We start from the raw sequence: 23,685 nt of genomic DNA, 5'->3' as shown, positions 1-23,685 counted from the left end.
TTTTGCACGTTGATTGGTTTGGTCAGGGGGTTTTATTTCGTTCAGTCGTAACGTTTAGTGGCTTTAAATGGTAAGTTGGATCAGTGTGCGTGTGTTTGGTCAGAAAGAAGAAAGAAGCCATCATCCCTGTGTTTGGTCAGAAAAGAAGAAAGAATCCATTATCCCTGTCGCAGTTGCAGCAGTATCCAAACGTTAAAATGTCTTCATCAAAGGCCATCAGCTTCACAAACTTTTACCAAAACTCAGTGACTGTCATGGAGCCCGCAGAGGTTGGTGCATTATTTTGTTCGTTTATTTAAAGTTTCATTTTTTGGATATGAAAACCTAGGTTCTGGCGTAAAGTTAATCTTTTTTTGTACGATGGTGTTGTGGTTGAAGTATTTGTAGAAATTTGTGTTGAAAGTTTTCATTTTTATGAATGCTACTGCTTTCGTGTATGTTAGGAATGTCTGGACTTCGAAGTTGGTTTTTATGACCAATGGGGTAAAATGCTACTGCTGGGGACCAACTTCTTTAGCGATCCGAAAGGAAATACCATAAATATAGAGTTTAAGGAGGGTCTTTTGGGTCAGAGACAGTTTCGTGGTGTCCAGAGCATTCGGTCTTTTTATAACGTCAACGATGTTTATTATGTGTGTACTGTTTACTGTGGAGACCGATTTTTTCGTATAAGGCTTTTTGATCTGGACTGGAATGAGTTTGACTACCCTGGTACAGCAAGGACTTCTCTTGGATGTAACCCTTTGTCTTCAATAAGGTTTTTCCAAGCGTTTAGGGTGCAGTTTATCCCAGCGACGGTATGCTATATTAATCCATTGTTATTACATTTACAGTTGCATTTGTATGGCATTGATTCTAATATAGTTCATGTCTTGATTGTTGTCTTAGATGTTGATTACTGTCCCAGATTACTTTCAAATATTCTGTCGGGATAAACTTGCGTTTCATTACGCGATCAAGTTGTATGATCCCCTGTCAAAGATGTTTGAAATATATGTCGATACAGATGAGAATTTGAGGATGGTCCTGTTTGGTTTTAGTAGGTACATTCCATATTATGGGTTGACTGGTCCGTGTTACTTACATTTAAACTATGTAGGAAACAATGTATTTCTTCATAGGATATTCTCGGCTGAAGGAGTAGAAATGGATTATAACATAAATTCGGGCAGTGCTGCAAACACCCAAGTTCCAGTTGCTGCTCCTAATTTTGAGAAAGAATTAAGCAATTATGATGTTAAAGCATCTTCTTTGGTAAGACAGATATATATAATCCTGCTTTCATACATGAATTCCTATCTATGATGCATTAACATGTTTTTTCGAATGTAGTATCTGGATTCCAAATTTGCAAAAGAATGCTTGATCAAGGGTCGCAAGAGCTACAGATTGACGAATGACCAAGCTCAATTCTGGGACTGTAAGATACGTTGGACGGCCAGAAGTTCGTATGAGTGTTACTTAACCTGTGGTTGGAAGAAGTTTTGCAAAGAAAACGGATTGGCTGCTGGTGATCGGATAAGATTTGTTGTGGAGGATGAAGAAAAGGGCGTAATCCACATATTGAAGAATTAGGTTACTGTAATGCTTTGAATATTTTGTCTGTCAAAGTATTACGTACATCCTACAAACACTTAGTTTAAGTTTCGTTTTTATGAATTTTGGAATATATAGTTTAAGTTTATGTTACATATTTAGTATATAAACATTAATGTATTTTGGAATGTTGATATAAAACTGCTTGTTTATATTGACTATTATACTGACTATATCTACTTAATGATAAATATGTACACGTCTCTTACCATTATTATACCAAGTTTCAGCTTTCGTTATCTTCATATTTTGATTAAGTTTAAAATTTAAATTAATATAAATTGAAATTAGCGAAAACTTTGAGTAAATGTAAAGTGTTATTACCAAATATGAAATTATTTGTTAATTAATAAAAGTATATTTAAACCTTAGTATTCTTATTGGTAATATCATTTTATAAATAACATTATTTACTTTTATAACTGCTACTCATAAATAACATAAATAACAATATAACTCTTACTCTAATATTACGTTAATAAAAAAACAAAATAATGTCTATATTTGTTTCTATATAATATTACTTATTTATGTTAAAAAAGTCAATTTTATAAATAAATTTAATGTCCATAATTTGATGTATTTGATATAGTATGGATAGTTGTTAATAAAAGAAAACGGATCTTCATTTGCATCAGCATATTTGATTAATAATGTCAGACATCTGGGAGGTGTGTTTGATAATTAAGGTAGTGTGTTTAGTTAAATATTCAGTATTACTTGGGCTGCTCGTATAACGTTGCAAGGTCTTGTTGGGGTTCAAAACATGATTAAACTGACAATTGTGGGAGGTTAACTACATATTTAAGGTGGTGTGTCAAGTAAGAGATTCAATATGAATTGGGCTAATTATATGGGTGCAAGACAATATTATAAGGAATTGCTATATGAACCTAGCAGTTATTTAACAGTATTATCTGCGCATATAATTAATTCTTGTTTTCTTGTTGGTCAATGGCAGTTTGCATATTTAATGCACTATGGCCAATACGAATTTACCATAATGTAATTGTTAGTTCAGACATGATAAATGCAAGGGATAACATCAAAGTACCACATATTCATTTATTACTGCAAGTCATTATGGCAAAAAACTTATACATTACGCCAACACATCATATTTAAGAATATCAGTTAAGCATTCTTACTCTGTAACTACTCCACATATGCATGGCTAGCCAAAAAAAGATCAGGTATGTAATCGTTCATTACACATTGTTGAAAACTTCTTTAAAAACTACATTTGTGGTAGCAGTCAAAGGCTTATTGTCGGTGTCATGGATTAAAATCTTTAATCCAGACTTGCTTTTAACTCTGGAAGCTGCAACATATAACTGACCATGACTGAAAACTGGTGTAGGCAGATACAATCCAACACAATCTAAAGACTGACCTTGAGATTTGTTTATGGTCATAGCATAAGATAGCATGATTGGGAATTGTCTTCTAATCATCTTGAATGGCCATGGTGACTGAGATGGAGACATAGACATACGCGGGATGTAAACTTCTGTTCCTTTGTTTTTCCCAGTTATAATTTTTGCACTAATTACATGCTTTGCTAGTCTGGTAACTACTAATCTACTTCCATTACAGAGACCTTCAGATTGATCTAAATTTCTCAAAAGCATTATTGGTGTGCCAACTTTGAGTTTTATACTATGATTTGGTAATCCCGATGTTCTCAATGAATTTAAAAATTCTGGTGTAATACCGTCATATACATCAACGTCCATGGTATCTGATGTATCAATACAGTCTGCGCTGAGGTACTCTTTAACTTCACCTAAATTTGATCAATAACAGTTGTTAGACTTATATAATATGACACATGTATGAAAAAATGATAAGTATGAGTTAAGCATCACCTGGAATAGAATCCAGAACAGATTTATTGATTTCATCCACTGTCTCAATTCGACTGGCTAGAATAGCTCATGATATCAAAAACATCTCATCATTGAATTTTTGGTGTAGTTGTGGATAAGTGCTATTGATTATAGCTTGGATAGGGTCTTTGAAGTTTTTGATTAGAAATTCTGGAGGGATTTCTATATCTACTAAGCCATCATTAGGTTCATTCAGTGAACCATCACCAATTTTTATTATCCACGAAGAAAACTCTTCAATTTCAGCAACAGTAGAGCTGTGCAATCCCTGCTGTAACAGTCGCATGTTTTTGGTCAAGTTTAGAATCTGGCAATGCTCCCAAAGATAGGATGAGTTGATTGTTGCATGAACAATATCAGACCTGCTTCCTCGAGGGATAACAGGAAGAATTTGTCTAAAATCCCCTCCAAATACTATTACTTTGCCACCAAAAACGAAATCTGATTTGTTGTGTTCTTTCATGATATCTTTTAAAGTTCGATCTAGTGCCTCAAAACAAAACTTGTGTGCCATTGGTGCTTCATCCCAAATTATGAGGTTTGCCAATTTCATCAAATCTGATAGTTCACTACCTTTTGTAATGTTGCAGACAGAGTGTTCAAGTGTTGGAACTGGAATTTTAAATTTTGAATGAGCTGTTCTACCTCCAGGCAATAACAAAGACGCTATACCACTTGATGCAACTGTTAGAACTATTTTTCCTTCAGAACGAAGAGCAGAAGATAATGTATTCCACATAAATGTTTTTCCAGTTCCTCCATATCCATATAAAAAGAACATGCCCCCTTTTTCATCATGCACAGCATTTATAATCTTTTGGAAAATATGTCTTTGTTCATCTGCATATCAATTATAATTTAGATAAATAGCAATGACTTGTGTTGCAAAAATATTAGGAATAAAAACTTACCTGTCATACTACTAAAATTTGTTTCAAAGATACGTAGTTCATCATCTTTGTTATAATCAAGTTCAGCATACACTAATCGGTTCCCACAGTAATTTACTGCAAAATCATTAAGATAAGGCATGGAGGGAAATTCCTTTAATGATCTCCTATTGTTCTGTAAAAGCTTCTCAATTTCAATCAAAGTTAAATTTTTCAGTAGTTCAAAATTCAGGTTGAGGGCTGCAACAAATAACATGAGTTAACATAGTTTCATATCCAAAATTGACATTAATATTGTTAAAAACTATTTCACCTGGATTTCGTGCAATAATTCTTTCATTATATAGAATTCCATCAGAAAGCATTTCCCATGTTTTCTTCCAAACTTCGTCAGGTTTGTTGATACTATTTGACATGAGCATAGTTACGAATAATCTCCTCAAGAAGTTTCCAGATCCCCATTCATTGGCTTCCTTGATAGCTTTGATGTATTCTCTATCATCTGCCAAAAATCCAGAAGCTTCACATGCTTCTCTAAATGTAGGATAAGTTATGCTTTCAACAGTTCGCAAATCTATGTAGGATATTGGACCTTTAACAATTGTTAGCATCCTTCTTAGGTAGAAAAGTTCACCAGTTGCAGGGGGAACCCAAATAAGTCTTCCAATGGTATTTCCTTTTTTCCTTGGTTTCCAACACCTTTGATTCTTATTATACACATACTTAGTAACAAATTGTGGATATGTTAGTTTCCTTGCATCTGAATATTTCTTGTTGCACTCCATCCAACTGGTGAACATGGACTCCCTAACTGTCGGTTTTGCCATGATATCATCAATGTCATCATCATCCTTGAAGTACACAGATTGCTCGCCTGGTAGATGAAAAAACAATCGTTCAACAGCTGGATTTCTTCCATGAATTGGAAATGAAAATATTCTCCAACATGCTTCGCATGGAGAAATATATCTACAATCAATATATTGTTTGATTTCATCCCTTGGAATATCAGTTGAAAAACCTTGGTTCTCATTAGAAACAATGGCAGCAGTAATTCTATCATAACCCTTATTGATGTACTTAAATAAGTATTTGATTGAATTAGAACGGTTGCACCATTCTACATTGACATGAGCCTGATATTTGACTAATATTGTAGGATTGTAAGGAACCACAAATCGATTGTCTAGTGCAATATCATTCTTCACAATGCTAACACCATTGTTTGTTCTGCGATAATGAGGAAAACCATCTTCTGAAATTGTTGTAGTATCTTCAAATTTCTTTGGATAAAATCGAGAACATGATCCATTTTTCATGCATGGAGATGATATCTTAGACATTCCACATGGGCCGTGAATCATATGTTCTTTTACGCAGTTATACAATTCTGTATCTTCTTTGGCACATGGTATTTCAGCTGAGATTACTTTGTCAATATCCATGGTTGTCGGGTACTTGCTTGATGGATGCAAAAATAACAACAAATGAGCATGTGGCAAACCACGTTTCTGGAATTCAATACTATACATGTCTGCAATCATACATCAGTTACATGATTAGAATAATCAATTAAATGAAACAAATAAATAGTAAGTATATGAAGTATACAGACATGCTATGACCCTTCCCAATATGTTCTTCTTTGTTAAATCTGACAATAGTTGGTCAAATTTGATTCTGAAAACTCTTGCAATGATATCTGGCCTATCTGAAGGACTTAATTTTAAAGGGTTCAATATTCTGCAAATCTCTGGCCATTTTGGATTGCAAGTAAAAGTTACAAAAAGATCTGGGAATCCTACATGACCACATATTGCCATCCCATCAAAATATAATTGATCCATAAATCTCCTACCACCGACAAAGCTAGATGGAAGCACAAAACGTTTTCCTTTTTGTGAAGCTTCTGTGTAGCTCTCATTGGTTGGTTGGCAGAGGTTACTATATTTGTCAACCCTCAGCTTGGACTGATTGTTTCTGATGAATGATAGTCTTTCAGACTCAATCATTGTATATCCATCTACAACAAATTGTTGGAACAATTTCTCGATCTAAGAATGGTCATTGGCTCACATTGTCGGGTTTGAATTCTGAAACAAAACCATTCCCTAATTGTTAAGCGGTTACGTTTGAGTGCCAAAGAATCACGATGACTAATATCATGCCTATATCCATCTTCACCATAGGGAAACAGCAGCGGATACTGATATCCCAAGTAGCTTGTGTGCAACTCGTTTATTCTTTGTAATTTTCCTGTTCTGCTTTCCATAATAATATCCCTAGGAGATGCAGTGTCAACATCTCCTACTATTAATGCAGCAACCTCTGAAACGGTGGGGATGTTGTATATACGTCCATCGTTATGCCTATCAGCAATAAGTTTCAATTTAAGATCATGACATGGCTGCTCCGCATATTTGTCCCTTGCCATACGAAAAGATTTAGCATGGACATTGTACTTATCTAGCATGTTTGTTAATGTTCTAACAATTTCAGCATCAATATCATTGTTGTTCCTACATTCATATATGGCAATTGAATGAGCAGATCAATACAAACATGCTACATAATATAATAACAATTGTTTAGACGAATGAATTGTACCTTAGAGATTGAATTCTGTTGTGTATCTCGTTTTCAGTATCATAAATATATAATTGAGCAAACTTTGGCTGTTGTCCAATTGGTGGAAGAAGACTACCAATTCTGTGGCATGATTGTCCTTGGATTCTCAAATTTGGTGGACCACCTCCATTGTTGTATTTATTGTCAATTTTTGCTCCAGGTGATGTAAATGCAAACATCATGTTGTATGTTCTAATATTCTTCTGATAAGTTCTGCTCTGTTTTGAATCTGATTGAAATAAAAGTTCACTTAGCTCATCCGGGGGTTTTTTCAACATTGGCAATTCAACTTTTCCATTTGAGCAACATAGCTGAAAGTTCGGATTAATCATATGATGAGATTTGCCAATGCGTTCTTGATACCACATATATGCATTGCAATGCTGACAAACATATATCGGATCTCCTATATCTGCATACAATTTGGAAATTAATATAATTATTAGTTGAAGTTCTCATATATCATAACAACTATGTTGATAAAAAACTTCGTAGATTACTTATCTTGCATTAGTCTCCATGCTTTGATGGTTCCTATCATCTACTTCATCAATGACTGCGTAATTAATTATGATCAACATATCAGTAATAATGATGAACTGTTAATTTCATTTCAAAATAAAATTACCTTCTACTGTTTGACCAAGCGATTCAGACTCATCTGAATATGATTCTACTTCATGAACATCTTCCAATACAAATGATTGACTTGGTATATTCCCTTGATTTATGTTAGTCACATTATTCACAGTGCCTTCAAACTTGTGAAGCAAACTTTGAGGCTTCTTTCGTGAGCCTGTAACATTTCTTTGAACATTCCTGAATCTAATATCAGAAGATCCAACTTGTGATTCCATATGAAACGTATCTTGATTAACATAATAAGTTGTTACATCTGCTAATGGGGTACAATCTGGCATTTTGTTTTCAACGCGCTTCTGATTTTTGTATGTAGCTTTCATCCTCTTCTCCTGCATTATGAGTTTTCTTTTTATTCTTGCTCTTGAACTGCAGATACTATTTTCATCGGCCATCATTCTACATTAAACACAACACAGAATGATAAATATTTGGGAAATAACAACATTTGCATAATATATAAAGGTTATACTTGAAGATCATAGAAAAACTTCTACACAAAATTTTGAAAACATTACAGATATAGTTCATAATATTGGTTTGTGAACAGATAAATGAAACAATTCCAATTAATGAATAATAATAGTAAGCTCTGCTTTAACCATTTAGAACAGACTTGATTTATCAATTCTCATCTATTTAACAATTAAAGGTTGTCTTAACATAATGTAATCTAAAGATTTTCGTAGTTGTATGATGCTGAATACATGACTCGTAAAATTTTTACCGCCAAAATGAGCACCACTATAAAGTCATGTCAATGCGAAGCATGATTTGGGGTTCTTAAATGCAAGTCTTTTCATCCTAATGTGTCTAATCTGCCAGCTTTATACAATTACATTTCATTATATTATATATAATATTGTACATGCACATTGCTCTTACACATTGCTTGTAGCGCAGGAAACAATTATCAAATGTACTGCTTTAATAGAATACAATATCGTACCATCAACATTAACTATTGCACGTTTTTGGCTTTAATAAATGCGGGTTTGATGATTGCTTGAATGAATTATGATATCCTACTGCTCTATAAACTTCAACGTATCTTTATTAAATGCATGTCTAATCAATCCAGATAATATGTTATAAAAAATATATGAAAATGTTAAACTGAATGCATAGGTTCGAATGTAACAAAATGAAGATATATCAACGCGTATCATGGTAGTATACTTAAAGAAATATTAATAACACGTTGTGATGGTAGTCTTCCTTAATTCTCATTATGGTAGTATACTTAAAACAATGCATAAAAGGTTGAATTCTGACTATAAATACATAAACCTCTGGACGGTTACAATTTTTTTTATAATCGACCTTAGTGTTTAATATTAATATACAAAAAGTGTTCAAACTTTGTTCAACGTAAGCACAACCAAAACTCCTTAAAATACCAAAGAAGGTTTCCCCAGTACAATTTATCAAAACAGGAAAGACGAATGCATCCCTTGAAGGAGCCAAAACATTTCTAAGGAAACTAACATACAGTCTTAAGCAACATTAATTACAATAATTTCCATAACTTTCATAAATTAAATATCATTTCTCCTTCTTGATAATCTTCATTGTCTTCGTAGCTGACAATTGGGCTAATGGGAGGTCCTCCAAAAGATCAAAATCCATGAAATTTTCTGGAATATACTGCATGTCTTCATTGTCACTGGTAGTGGAAAGATTTTTTCTGGGCGTCACACATAAAACAACATCCGGATCAAGATCAGCAGTCCTAGAAAGGCACATCTGCAATGAATCATATGTTTAGTCAAATTACATCTTTAAACTGTCCAGTAAAATTAAGACACTAAATCTATCTAATAATATACTTACTAATGAACTATCAGTATCAGCAGATAAGTCGCATGCTGCATTATCACCACATTCAGCAAGTTCCAATGCCTGGAAAATTTAACATTTAAAATTATAAATCTTGATTACACCACAAATCGTACCTACATTAAAATACTTACTAAAGAACTCCCAGTATGAGTATGGACATCAGATTCACTGGCACTCCTACGTTTCCCAACCTCAATTGCCTGCATAACTCAATATACATTAAAACATACAATACATGAAAATGGGAATTAACAAAACCAACCAATTTAATAAGTACTTACTATGGACTTGCCCTTACGAAGCTCTGATTGATCAGAACAGTTTTCCTTAGCTTCAACAATTTCCATTACCTGCAAAATTTGATTTCTTTAGTTCAATCTCAAAATACATCACATAATCAGTACACAAAGATTAAAATAACGACCTCAGTTTGTCCAAGAAGACTACTAATGTGTCCTATGATTTCACGATCAGTTGAAACTCTCATTACTGAAGCAGGTCGGTTATTTCCTTGTGGCTTGACCTTGAAAGCCAAAGTACAACCCAAAAGAACGTCTAGATCCTGTGGAAAACACTTAGGATCCTCCTCACCATCCTAATATATTTTAAAAAACAAAGATGAAATCAAATGAGTATTATTATGCCATTATTATATTACTAATGGAAAAGAAAAAATATACAACCTTGATCATTTTCTTTCGCAAGTCACCAGCAGAAAGACTAATTAAATTGATGCAGTCTTGGTCCCAAAGCATGAAGTTAGCAACCTTTTTTCCATCAGTCACTTGAATTTCAAGCTTGTACCTGAAAACATATATTTAATCATAAATAAGATGCTTGTATCCGAAAACATATATTCAATGACGAATAACATAATTTCACAATACAACTATTACTAACCTCATTTTTGGATACTCATTATAACCATCACAATTCAAACACTTAAAAGAACCAACTTCATATGTTCTTTTTGCGCATAAGTTACAAACCAAGTAACTCCATCCATGATTTCCTAAATTAAATTTAAGTGTATGTGCAACAGTAACACATGAAATCTCCTACAACAATAAAAGAAGGGTTAATAATAACAAAAATCGATTATAAAAGTATACAAAATCGAAAATACCTCTATCACAGTCAGGATCTGTGAAACACTCTTAACAACAGTTTTATACATAAACCTATCAACATGACTAATCTGGGAAGATCCACTATATTGGCTTCCCTCCTCGAAAATTTCATGAGCAGTAGTTCTACACAATAAACATTAGTTAGTACTTATGAAATACAAAGAGTTATAGAATAACATAGTCGTTATATAAAACTATTACTTTGAAAATTCCTTCCTAAATTCAATCAGTTCTGATATATCATCTCCCATAAACAACTTCGATCCATTCCAACAATTAGACAATGACACCGGCCATGGACCTATATACAAAATAATTGAAATAAATTTCCATTTAACGTAGACTAATCAATATAACAAACATCTCCAAATACGATGAAACCTGAGGCAGCCTTTATCTTTGCCTGAGTAAGAATAATAGCTGGATAAGCTGTGTCACGACTTTCCCTCCAATAACTAACCAAACGCAAACAATATGAATCCCAAAGAGTACAACAGATTGACGCACCACTACAATATACAAAAAAAAAACAAATTCAAGTCACCATTAAAATGAAATAATCAACTTAATCTGTGACATTCAAAACACCATTACAATTCAAAACAAACAATTGAACCTCAAGTCCTTTAGGTCAAACACAACATTTTTGGAACTTGGTTTCTCCTCCACATTATCCACCACACCAATGACATCTAAAATGGAAAAACAAAATAGTAAGTAAAGACAACAAAAAAATAGAAAACAAATATAAATCAAGCAGAAAAACTTACCAACCAACAAATCTGCAGAATAGTTTCCATCAATGATATCCTTTATACTCTTGAACTTCCAAACTTTTGCAGGAATACTGGCAATTGGTTGTCGTCGTACAGATGTTGCTCCAATAAACAATAGCTTATAAGGGTGGTCGCAAACTCTATATTGAGCTCTGTTGTTGAGAATTTTGAAGTTATGCATTATATAACTTTCTCTTTCCTTTACCTTGTCTTCCCACGTAGCAATGTCTTCCTTCTTAATCATAGCAGGGATAACATCACCCTGACCACCATAATCATCCATAACCATCAAATACATACACATACAAAATACACTGATACAATGACAATACAAACATACATTACCTTTTGATCTGTCAGAATCATCTCCATATTTCGTTTTGAATCCCATGACTCAACAAACCACAGATCCACAATTCGGACAGCAAGTTTCAAAGTCTCCCTTTTTCCATCAATATCCTTGATCATATCAAATTTCCTTGCCATCTAATACATAAAAATAACAGGTCAACTGCTGTATAGGAAAAAAAAACAATACAACTTAAAAATAACAAAAACACATGAACCAAAAAGAAGAAGAACATAAAATCAAAGTTGTTCGAAGAACAACAAAAAAAAACGAAGAACAACAAAAAAAAACGATAAAAAAATAAATACAACGAAAATAAAAAGACGTACAAAAAATTTTGAACTTAAATAACTCTTGGTACGAAGAAGAAGAAAGATGAAGAAGAACAAAGAACATGCAACGAACTCGAAGAAGAAGAAAAAATAAAGCAAAAATGTGTTAGAACAAAGCCAACGTAAGAAAAAAAAATAAAAAAAAAGGAAGAAGAAAGCTTACGTTGGTATGAAGAACTAAAATGCTTCTGCAAACCTTCAACAACAAAAAAAAAATCAAATAAACAGCAGAAGAAGAAGAAAGCAGAAGAAAGCAACAGAAGAAGAAAGCAGAAGAAAGCATAAGAAGAAAAAGAAGAAGAAGCAACCATCAACCAACAAAAAAAAAGGCAAAAAAAAAATTATAACTTACGTCAGTATGAACAACAAAACAGGTTCTGCAAACCTTGAACAACAATAATCACAAACATATATAAATAAACTGGAGAAGAAGAAGAAAGCAGAAGAAACCAAAAGAAGAAGAAGAAGAAGAAGAAGAACAAACAAACATCAACCAACGAAAATAAACAACCAAAAAAAAAATGAAACTTACGTTGCTATGAAGAAGAAGAAAGAAGATCCAATGAAGTGTTGAAGAAGAAGAAAAAAGTAGCACAATATGTTTCTGAACAAACCTAACGCAAGAAGAAAAATTCAAATACCACCGCCAAATGCAATGCCTTCATGCAGAAGCTTCCGTCTGTAGCAACCATCAATCAACAATTAATGCTTCAGTTGAAAAAAAAAATTAATCCAAAAGACGAAAATGCCCTCCATTTCAGACACGTGTCAGTTAGATAAGATGTCCAATCCAGTAATTTACCTATACTAAAGATTTCTTAGATATATAGTAGATTTGGTCCTAGTATTCGTTATTTGTTTTCAATTTGGTCCTATTTTTTTTTAATTTAGTATTTTTGTTCCTCTCCAAAGACAAAATATAATTTAAAATATAATTTGTATATAAATGTTATATGAATATTCTTATTAAAATACGTATTTTTATTAAATATTTTTAATTTAAAATTAGAGTTGGTTTAAAATTAAATATTTTTAACCTCTTAAAATTTTAAATTAATGGTGTTATTTCTTTTTTTTCGTTTTAATTTTAAACTAACTCTAATTCTAAATTAAAATATTTAACAAAAATATGCATTTTAATATATACAAATTAAATTTTGTCTCAATTTGGAGAGGAACAAAAATGTTAAATTCAAAAAAAAAGGACCAAATTGAAAACAATTAACAAATATTGGGACCAAATTGAATATAAAAAACTGACTCTGACACGTGGCATGATATTAGCTTGACACGTGATTTTTTTTTAAATTAAAAAAATTAAATTTAAAAAAATCTAAAACAAATTTAAAAAAAAATAAAAAATCACAAAAATGACACGTGACATGATATGGGCTTGACATGTATACATTTTCTTTTAAATAAAAAAAATTAAAAAAAATTAAAAAAAATTAAAAAAAATCACAAAAATCACAAAATGACACGTGGCGGTTACTGTTCATATCCGTTAACGATTTAGACGGAATTAACGAAAAGAAATTGATTGAAAAAATATAACGAAAAGTAGGATTGAATTGAAAACAATTTCAAAAATAGAACCAAAGTGAATAAAGTCGACCAAAATTAGAAGCAAATGATTATTTAAACCTTATAATTAATTACTTATAGAACATAAGTTCTGTACGAAATTAAAAATACTATACAATGATCGTTAAGTGATAAGATATAGTTATGTATGTGGAGTAAGTAAATTATTTAACAAATTTTCTATTATTTTTTATAGTCAACCATTTACTTTGGACGACTCTTATGTTTCTCTTAGAACATTAGTTGCTTACTTTAGTTAGCTTTATTATTTATTCTACTTTTTATACCACTCCTTACTTTTGTTTCTTTAATTAATTTATATTTTGTAGCAAATAATTATGTACAATTATTCTCTAACGCATGAATGTGAAACAGATAAAATGTCTAAAAACATTAACTTCCCGAATCTTATGAAATATACGTTAATGAAGTTTGTATGTCCTTTTTAATTAAAAGTATCGTGAATTTAAAAGGAAAACAAACTAAAAGGGAGGCAACACCAATTTCATTACTGAGGTGCTAAAGTTTAGTTTTAACATTCCCTTTCAAATAATATTGATTGAGAAAAAAAAAGCAGTAAAAAGATGGAGAAAGATTGGCATTATGAAATGAAAGAAGTCGGGTACCAAAAATTAAACAAAAGTGTAAAATTTAATAGCACAACCCTTAAATTTAAATTTAGGGTAGATTTAATGAATTATATAGCATAACTTCTCACAAACATAATTTGTCTTTACCACACTATTTCACCTGCAGTGATTTTTCGTTTTAACGCCCTCTCTTAATTTTAATTTTAAGGGATACAAATTATAACATGTGATAAATTTAAATATTTTACTTTAGATAACAATTAAATATGGATGTAGTAAATAAATTATTATACTTGATTTTCAATTTAATTAATGAATTTTAAAATACTAAATGCAAATATGAAAGTATAAGAGTTAAAACAAACACATTCCACACTCCATACAAAGGGAAGGAGTTGTTTGTATCATTTTACATAGTCTGAAAGGAGTATTCTCGTTCCTCTTCACCTTTCTTTATCAATAATTTCTTCACAATTTTCATAGGGACAGAGTTTTATGCATAACAAGTTTCTAATCTTTGAAACAACAGTTTTCAATTAGAGAAGAGAAAAAAAGAAAAAAAAAATTGTGAGAAGGGGGAGTCTGTCAGACAACCCTGCAACCATCCCAGGTCATGAAGAACTGAGAACGATCCTCTACGGAGGAAGGTGAGTCCAGTCCGGAAACAAAGACCATCCTAGTTAATCACGCTCTGGTCACAGGGTCATGTTTCATCCACCAGACTTCAGTTCCTATCTCCTTAGAACTTAAGGATACAGAGGTACGAGCCTATAGAACAGATCCTGTTCAAGTAAGGTCGTGACTGGATGTATGAAGTCCGGCTTTATAAACATATTCACTTTCCAAAACTCTTTCGATATGGGACTATAGTACCTGTTGGGACTTGCAATCTGAAGATGCTTTGGATGAGGTTATTTATTTTGATTGTGAAAAGTGGAAAGGAAATATGTTGGACAGGAGATGGATTTATTTGTTGCATCTGGCGCCAGACGTGATGTTGAAACTACATCCATTATTTGTTCAAACATACCATAGAATAGAGACAGGAATTCCCTGTAAAATGAAGAAAATAAAAACAAACCTGAACTGAAACTTCATAAAAGGAACTCGGAAGAAAGAAAAAAAAATTTGGACCATTTCTCGATTTGTGCGTGTCATCCTTGCGCAGGGGCCATGCTAATCTTCTCTGTATCGTTCCAATTTTATCGGATGTCCCCGAAGGGACGAGCAAAGTTGCAGACTGCATCTTTATAAACACTAAACATTCAGTGAAACTATACGGTGTGGGACTCTAACGGAAAGTAAGTGAAAGGAAACTAGAGTGGGTCTGTAACAGGGTGTAGGTGGAAGGAAAGTAGAGTATGAAGTGTAACATGATCCACAGGAAATAAAGAAGAAGAAGGTGTAAAAAGATTTAGTTGTTTGGGCAGTGGAAGATATTTTTTAATGCATGTTTGAAACACAAGTATAAGGTAAGACAATTTCACTCTAAACACTGCTAACGTAGCTGCCCTCTTAGCCTTATCATTACTCTGCTCTCAGACTGCACCCTATTTTTCATTTTACACTTTTCTATTTACTTCTGCTATCCTTTTTTTTATTTTTTTCTCTCTGCATCTCTGCTTTTCTTTTTTTTTACTGTCGTCATTTTGCTTTGCTTTTATGTACTTTATCACCATTTATCATCTTTGGTTTTTATATTATGGCAGTTATAAATGATTTATTTTACAATAATTTTAATATTCGTTATATGTTTAAAATTAACTGTAAACCATAATTTATATAAAACTCACCCACTAATAATATATCCAATGAATTTTTAAAAGTATCAGTACTATTCTTACTTTTTACAACCTTTCCGAAAAGAAATGAAAAGACTGATTCGTGGGTGATTTAATCAATCATCCAAAGCATTAAAATTGATGGAAGTTTCCTTTTCCCATTCCATAAATTTTATAATAATTCATTTAATTTCACTTTAATTTATTAATTAATTGCGACCTCATCCGTTTTTATTTTACATTTTTACTTTCGTATTATCATTACTTTCATTCATGGATATGGTTAGTTCAGCGTTTAGAAAATTTTCCGATACAAAAATGAAAATCATGGTGTTACAGTGATGATAAATAAAACTTAAATTTTATCCTGAACTTGTTAATTAAAAATATTTATTTTATTTTATTTAATTTTATATATATAGCTGAGTGACGTAATATTATCTCGTAGACATTATTTTTTAAATTAAAAAATTAAAAAAATTAAAAAAAATTATGAACTGAGACGTAACATACACGTTTACCATCCGTTAATTATTTAAATAATTTAATAAAAATGATTAAATTTAACAAAATTAATAAGAAATAAGACTAAATTGATAAAATCGAATGAAAATAGATATTAAATTAATATTTTAACCTAATTTTTATAACAAAATATAGTTAAATAGCATTTTTTATCTTTAAATGAGTACATCAACTTCTAATTAATCTTGAAATACATTTAAATTAAAAATTGGTACCTTAAAATAAGATTCGTTATTAGTGTCAATTTTTTATATTGAGAAGAAAAGTGATTTAAACTCTTATTAGATACAAGTCTTAATCTGCGATTGACATTTAAAATCTGATAATAGAAAACAATGACATTTTTTATTTGTCTAATAAAAGGTAGTTTATTTTGAACGAGTATTAGACAAAAGTATAATTCTGTATTTGATTTCTTATTTATCTTATCACTATTTTTCTATTATTGTTGTTTATCTCATTTGTTTCTCTCAAATATAAAGAATATTGAATATTTTCAAAGATATGAATAAAGGTGTTTTCTTTCTTTAATTAATTCAAGAAAATTTTAGTTTAAATTTAATAGTGCAAAAGTCCAATATCTTATAATTTTGCTTAAAGTGTTAAAAGTAAATAAAACATTATCATACTTCATCTAAGGTAACCTTTTATTTTTAACGTAAAACTTCAAAAGTTCTTTCCACATCTTTGACTCTCTTATCACACTAACATTTTCAAAGGGATACAAAATGGTTTGGTATTATTGTATTGTAGTGGCACTTTGATGTTGTAAAGTTTCAACTATCATCTCAATCACTCTAGCTATCTTGGGCAAATCATTGAAGGTGGAGTTGGAGATTTAAGACACATATCTTAACAAATAAGAGAGTTTGGATTAAAACTTAGATTGAAAAAAACATAGGAAAGATTTTCATCTAATGCTCTTAATCTACCACACAACATACACATAAAGATAAAGAAATGTAACAACAATAACAACATACCACAAATCAACAAAAAAACCTGTTTTATTAATTCCAACAATATGAGCAAGTTTGAAACCTTATTTAACACTCCGAAAACAATTAAAAATTTGTATATCACTTACTAGTTCAAAATTACTACTTCAAACCCAAACATAACATTGAATCAATCATAACCCAGAATCCTCCAATTATATACAATTCAAGTCAATGATCACCCATACCATATCTAACCAAAATTAGAAAAATCACAAATTTTCATATCTTTAGTCCATAAAACTAACCAATTTGTACGAATTAAGACCAATATTATTTTTTCACCGATGAACTACTCAACAAATTCCAAAAACTAACTCAATTTGGTACAACATCAATTTACTTTAAAATATTCAATTTTAACTAAAAATCTCAATCCCTTTTTATTTCGAAATCAAATGAATTAAATTAAGTTTAATAACTCCCCCTACTTGTAAAACACTTCCCTTCCAATCTACAAATTTTAAGGTTGACTGTAGTTGATAAATTAAATTACTTCTAAGAACTTCCAACATTTAGGAAACAATTAAAAAACAAAATAAAATGATGATTTTAATGAAACATTATCTCCTCATCTCACGATACTTTGTGAGTCCAAACTTCAACCTAAACACATAAAGGCTTGAAAATATATTGTAGAGAAAAAATGAACTTAATCTATAAAAAAAAATTATTTGTTGAAAAAAGTTTTTGATTACTCATTTTTCTCAGTAGTGCTATCCAATAAAATGATGAAAATCAACTCTAAAATCTTTGAAAAAATTCAGAAAAGGTTTAGAAAAATTAATGTATAGAAATAGTAAAGTTTTAAAAATGAATAACTAAATAGTTCGACTTCTAATTGATATATTCAACATAAAATAAAACTTTAACTCTTATTATCTTTTAAATAAAAATTAAAACCGGATCTCTCACTTTGCTATAAAAAAAGGCAAGAAAGGAGTTACGAAAATATAAAAGGAAAAAATGAAAATGAGTAAAAAAGGGAAAATTTTAAATTAAGCATAAATAAATAAAATATTGTTTCATTAATAATTAATATATTTAAAAAAATCTTTATTTTTATAATTTTAAAACTAAAAAAATAGTTCCATATACTATTTATGGGATTGATCCATCCTTCGATTTCAATCTTTTCGCTCTTCCATCCTATCAAAACCCACCGTAAGGGTAACTCTAAGCTTTTATGGCATTATGATTTATTCTAATTGGCGAAAAGATGATGAAATATAACTGTTCAATACCAAAATAGCTTCTCATTGTAAACGTGTAATAAACGATTTAACTTACATTTTTCCACCAATTAACAGTATACTCTTTCAATTGAATCTAAGTTTTAGCCATACTTCGTGAAATGCATAGTTGGCCAAAAAGTACTCAATCAAAAACTTGTATTCCACAATCAAAAAGCTTCAGGGAGTATCAGTCTATAAGAAAAAAGGATGCTTTTCATGAAATAATATGCAACACAATGATTATTTCAAGTTTTCTTACATCAATATTTTAAGAAGGTTGTAAGCATAGGAAAAACCAAACTTCATAGTTCAAACAAAAACGTAACAAGAGGGTAAATAAAGTCATAAGGTCTGTGTCATACCCATACATCATTTTAATTTTGTGATTATAGTGTTTCAAAACTCAGCTACCATGAAAGGAGCAAGTGATTTACCATGAAAATTGAACTTAAAAAGGTCATGAGAATATAAAGTTAAAAGCAAAATAGGTGGGAGATCAGGTAATTTAAACACTTTTGCTAGCTAAAAGTACATTCCGTCCAGTGAGAACAAAAAACATCTGTTTAGGCTATGCCGTCAAGAAATTAAGTTGTTCTTCTCTCACTAACTCATTTAACCATTCATTCAAAAAAGTCTAACAACCAGGTAAAAACTGACCGCAGTCAGAATATCATGATCTATCCTCCCATGTGTCTGATTGCAAATGCACTAATTTGCCAATCATCAACGCTTCTTCTTGCTTCCTTTTGTGCTAGATTTTGATGGAGAAGCTACCAAGTATACAAACAGCACCACGATGGACACCACTGAGATTAGAGATCCATACTTAGCCAGCAACCTCTGTGGACAATAACAGTTTCACATTAACTAATAACTCAAAGATTGCATTGTTTTCTAGATGAATCACACATTTATCATTCAAGAAAGGGGTTGAGGTAAATTTCATTGAGAATATGATAAAAACTGCATAATTTTCTTGAGGAATCAGACATCTATGTAGGGAGACAAATGCAAAACAAAGCAACAAGCCAAAAAACAGATAAACTTTATGCTCTGTGTTGTACTTGGATACAACTGATCAAATCAGTCATCATGCCTGACCAGTAACATGCAAAATGAACTACCAAAATAGGTAACTCTCATGTTAACTAATGTCCTTTGCATAGTTTTGAACTGCAATTATAGAGAGATTAAGATAATTGTCCATACCTTAGCCTGAGATACCGGCGGTCCAACCACGTCAGAGTACCCGAAAACAAAAGGTAAACATATCAGTCAATAGAAGCAATTGATATTGATTCATGTAACTGTGCAGTTCAAGCATACACAAACATACAAGAAAGAAACATACCCATTCAAACTTCTTCTCGGGTGGTCTATCAGCAAGAAGATCCAAAGGCAATATGGGAGTTGAATAGGCCTCCTAATAGCAAAAAGATAAGAAAAAAGTTTCTCACAACAAAAAATAAAAATAGACAACAATTACAACAGGTATTAACCTGCAAAGCAGCCTTCGTGGGAACACGAAACTTTATGACAGCTGGTTCACCAGCGAATAATTCCTTGGATTTTGCCTCCAACTCAAATGTGTGAGAAAGGATGCCACCACTGAAGAGTGTGTATTTCAATTGTAAGAGAATATGGAAAAAGAAGCAGCAGAGCAAAATCAAGAGGAAGTAATAAAAGAAGGTACAGAAAAAACATAGGAAACTCACGCATCAAGTCTTTCCCATGACTTTGAAGTGGTGCCAGTAACTACTTCAAAAGTATCACTTGGCCAGCTATCGTCCGTTAAACTCACATCATATGCCGTCCTTTGAAACAGGAGAATGAAACAGATTAGTAAAATTCAGCAACAAACATAGGTTACAAATAGATACCATCATCAAATATGTTGTTCATTTTTTATTAAGAGAATCCTAAATTCAACAACTCAACCAGTTGACAAGGAAGGAATTGCAATCTCATGGATTGACACCACTTTCTACTAACCTACCATAGTCCACGACAGACACTAAACCCAATCCTATAAAATACAAGAAATTTCACGTTAACGATGAGTTTGATTTCACATTTTAGCGTTCATTCTCACCACTATTTCAGTGTTCATTCTCATTGTTTGACCTCAAATTGAAAGGTGCTGTGCGTATCCATCGCACGCTAAGCAATACAGCATGCACTTCAACTCATTTTGAAACACAAACTCATAAAATTACAGACAGCACCACCGAAAACCCTCCAAACCCTAATCAAACCACCAAATACCAGTTTTTTACATCAAATTAAGCATCATCAAAGTGTACAGGAACTCCCCATTTCGTCAACAACCAGATCAAAACCTTAAGAGCAAAATCACTATTCCTTTCACTTACCAACTCATACAAGCAAAAGTGGAGTGCCCCATATACTTAAAAATTGCTTATAAATAAAAAGTCTCCAACTTAAATCGCAGAAAACTTCATCTAAGCTGATCAAACACAACCCTTCTTCTTAATTTCCCATACCGCAACCCCAAGATCCAGCTCAAATATTTAATTTTTACAAACATTCGTCAGCAGCCAAGTAGCACAGACACGATCGAACAAATATTCACAAAATTAAAATTCCCTAAACTTTAATTCAGTCATGAACGAGGACATGCATGAAAAGGGGAATTGGGATCTCACACAACGAAAATTAAAAAATTGGAAAAAAGGAAAATTGGTGGTAGATCGGAGCGTACGAGGTTCCTTGGTTGTAGATGTCGATGGAAACAGAGACCCTTTCGGCACCAGACTTGAGTCTGTTGAGGGAGGCCTTCTTGTGAGCGACGATGAAGGGAACGTCAGAGGAAGCGTGTGAACACAGCAACAAAGAAGCTAACAGCGCAAACGCTATCAGAGTCTTCGAGATTGGATCCGCCATTAGCACAGTAGATTAGAGAGGGGGATAGAGTCAATGCGGAATGAAGAGAGAGACACAGAGCGAGAAACCGAAGACAACGTGGGAATCTTATTTTATGTGGTTTGGTTGTGTTTTGTGATCTGGGGCAAGGCAGATGGGCTTTGGAATACTAGGGTTGGTTTGGATTTATTGTTACTTTTTTTAATATTTTAATATTTCATCAAGTATCTTTTATCTTTATCAAATTAAAATTAAATTTTATAATAAATAATTATTTTTAAAAATATAAATCAGATCATTATAATGGATATTCTAATCACTTAAATAAGTGTTAACGACCAATATATCCTCCATTTTTGTTTTTAGATCTAATAAATTAGTTTTCAAGAATATTTAATAAATTAAAAAATTTTGATTTAATTTCTTGAAAAAACATTTATTTATATCTTATCTTTATTTCTATTAAATTATTTTTAATATATCTTTTAATTTATTTGATTGAGACATTTTTGGGATAAACAAATATGATAGATAATAATACATATGCAAATTTATAAACAAGCACTCCTATATTTTCTTTATCTTTTACTAGTGAGTTCGCATTTTCTATTTTTTATAAAAATTTGAATTAAAATTAATTAAAAATATATTTTTTAATTTTTAAAATAGTTGTTAAATATAAAATTAGAAAAATAAAATATGCACACAGACCAAAAAGTTTTTAAAATAATAGTTAAAGATAAAAAGATTTTTAAAGTAATAGTTAAAAATAAATTATTTATAAAATAATTAATTTTTAAAATAATTAAGGGTAAAATTGAAATAATGAAATTTGTTAAAAAAGATATATCTTTTTTTATATATTGTTATAGATAATTAGATTTTTAAATATAAGTTGAGCCATGATAGACCATAAGTTGTTTTGATTTTCAAAATTATATAAGACTTAATTATGCTATATTTAGGAAAAATTAGATCATTTGCAAAGTTTTCATAATTTTAGTTTTTCTTTTTTTATTTTTCTTTTTATTTTTGTTTTTCCTTCACGGAATAGAGATCAAACAATACAATTTATTTTTTGTATTAATCGTTCTTTACTCCAAATCTGTTCTTCTTTTTTCTAATTTTGTGCATTCAATCTTTAGTATTATTCATGTACAATTAATTTTGGAGTTTAGGGATTCAAAAACACAAAATGAAAATTGTAAAACAAGATTAGAGGTAAGAAAACAAAATCAAGAGGAGAAAAATGGAACGGTTTATGTTCAAACAATAAAAAAATCATAGTTCTCTAAAGATCTAATCCTAGTTTGAATATTTAGTTGATCCAATCAATCAACTAAACTAATTATGTGAATTAATTCTCAATATCATTCAACCTAATTTGAATTTAATTATCAAATTAAGATTCAATCAATTCCTAATTTGAATTTTAGTTTAGAAACACAAATTGATATTAAAGAGAAAAATCAAAATTAGAGAAGAAAAGAACAAACTTAAAGCAAAGAACAATTGAAACAAAACTCAATTTGTGTTGTTTGATCTTGATTCTGAGAATCAATCCTCAGAGATTTAATTCTCCATTATTGAACAATAGAAATTATAACAACAAACCGAGGAAAGAGTGTTGGACCATACAAGGCAAATAGTCATTCCAAAATTGTAATATTACTCTTTAGAATGTGTGTTGATGTGGACAACTATAGCACAATTTTAAAGAGATATTTGATATGGACTTAGGCTTTGTGAGATCTTCTTGGTGGAAATGGACGTGAGAATATAAGTTCATAAACAGAGGCGGAACTTGCTCGATTTTTATGGGGGTGCCAAAATATACTTAAAATTTATATATTTAATTTATATATTTAATTATGGATCCGTAAGATTATTTAACTTAATAATAATTGAATCAATACTAAAATTTTTAGTTATATTTTGTTTTTAATGTAAATAATCGTATCGTCAGCAAAAAAATTCATCTTCCGTTTTATTTTGCAATCTTATTTTGATAATTTTCA

The 23,685-nt window shown here is 31.1% G+C and overlaps 3 protein-coding genes, 2 non-coding genes and 1 pseudogene across 5 annotated transcripts; 1 reads left to right on the top strand and 5 right to left on the bottom strand.

Moving 5' to 3' along the window:
- Positions 1–356: 356 nt before the first annotated feature.
- Positions 357–1,659, top strand: LOC114180428. Its single transcript, XM_028066768.1, has 3 exons — positions 357–797; positions 889–1,254; positions 1,333–1,659. Exons 1-3 carry the CDS (start codon positions 489–491, stop codon positions 1,573–1,575), a joined length of 918 nt encoding a protein of 305 aa, XP_027922569.1. The 5' UTR covers positions 357–488; the 3' UTR covers positions 1,576–1,659.
- Positions 1,660–2,804: 1,145 nt separating this feature from the next.
- Positions 2,805–7,980, bottom strand: LOC114189578 (annotated as a pseudogene).
- A 1,035-nt stretch (positions 7,981–9,015) lies between these two features.
- LOC114189569 (replication protein A 70 kDa DNA-binding subunit A-like) lies at positions 9,016–15,491 on the bottom strand. The gene is made up of 14 exons (XM_028078176.1): positions 15,327–15,491; positions 11,736–11,876; positions 11,385–11,652; positions 11,231–11,306; positions 10,996–11,123; positions 10,816–10,915; positions 10,611–10,737; positions 10,385–10,542; positions 10,168–10,288; positions 9,909–10,079; positions 9,766–9,834; positions 9,616–9,684; positions 9,476–9,544; positions 9,016–9,388 (listed from the first exon to the last, which is right to left on the bottom strand). Exons 1-14 carry the CDS (start codon positions 15,489–15,491, stop codon positions 9,188–9,190), a joined length of 1,863 nt encoding a protein of 620 aa, XP_027933977.1. The 3' UTR covers positions 9,016–9,187.
- On the bottom strand, positions 14,825–15,045 carry LOC114165457. The gene has a single exon (XR_003599712.1). It is a non-coding gene; the product is annotated as a small nucleolar RNA U3 (small nucleolar RNA).
- On the bottom strand, positions 15,368–15,470 carry LOC114165501. The gene has a single exon (XR_003599722.1). It is a non-coding gene; the product is annotated as a U6 spliceosomal RNA (small nuclear RNA).
- Positions 15,492–19,257: 3,766 nt separating the features above from the next.
- On the bottom strand, positions 19,258–21,822 carry LOC114164597 (translocon-associated protein subunit beta). Its single transcript, XM_028049326.1, has 6 exons — positions 21,507–21,822; positions 20,500–20,598; positions 20,284–20,392; positions 20,136–20,207; positions 19,994–19,999; positions 19,258–19,624 (listed from the first exon to the last, which is right to left on the bottom strand). The coding sequence occupies exons 1-6, from the start codon at positions 21,686–21,688 to the stop codon at positions 19,508–19,510; spliced, it is 585 nt and encodes a 194-aa protein (XP_027905127.1). The 5' UTR covers positions 21,689–21,822; the 3' UTR covers positions 19,258–19,507.
- Between the last annotated feature and the right edge of the window lie 1,863 nt (positions 21,823–23,685).

Source organism: Vigna unguiculata, chromosome 1 (genome assembly GCF_004118075.2).
Source record: "Vigna unguiculata cultivar IT97K-499-35 chromosome 1, ASM411807v1, whole genome shotgun sequence".
Lineage (NCBI taxonomy): Eukaryota > Viridiplantae > Streptophyta > Magnoliopsida > Fabales > Fabaceae > Vigna > Vigna unguiculata.
The sequence above is the reverse complement of the archived record's forward strand: the minus strand, read 5'-3'. Positions and strand labels throughout refer to the sequence as shown.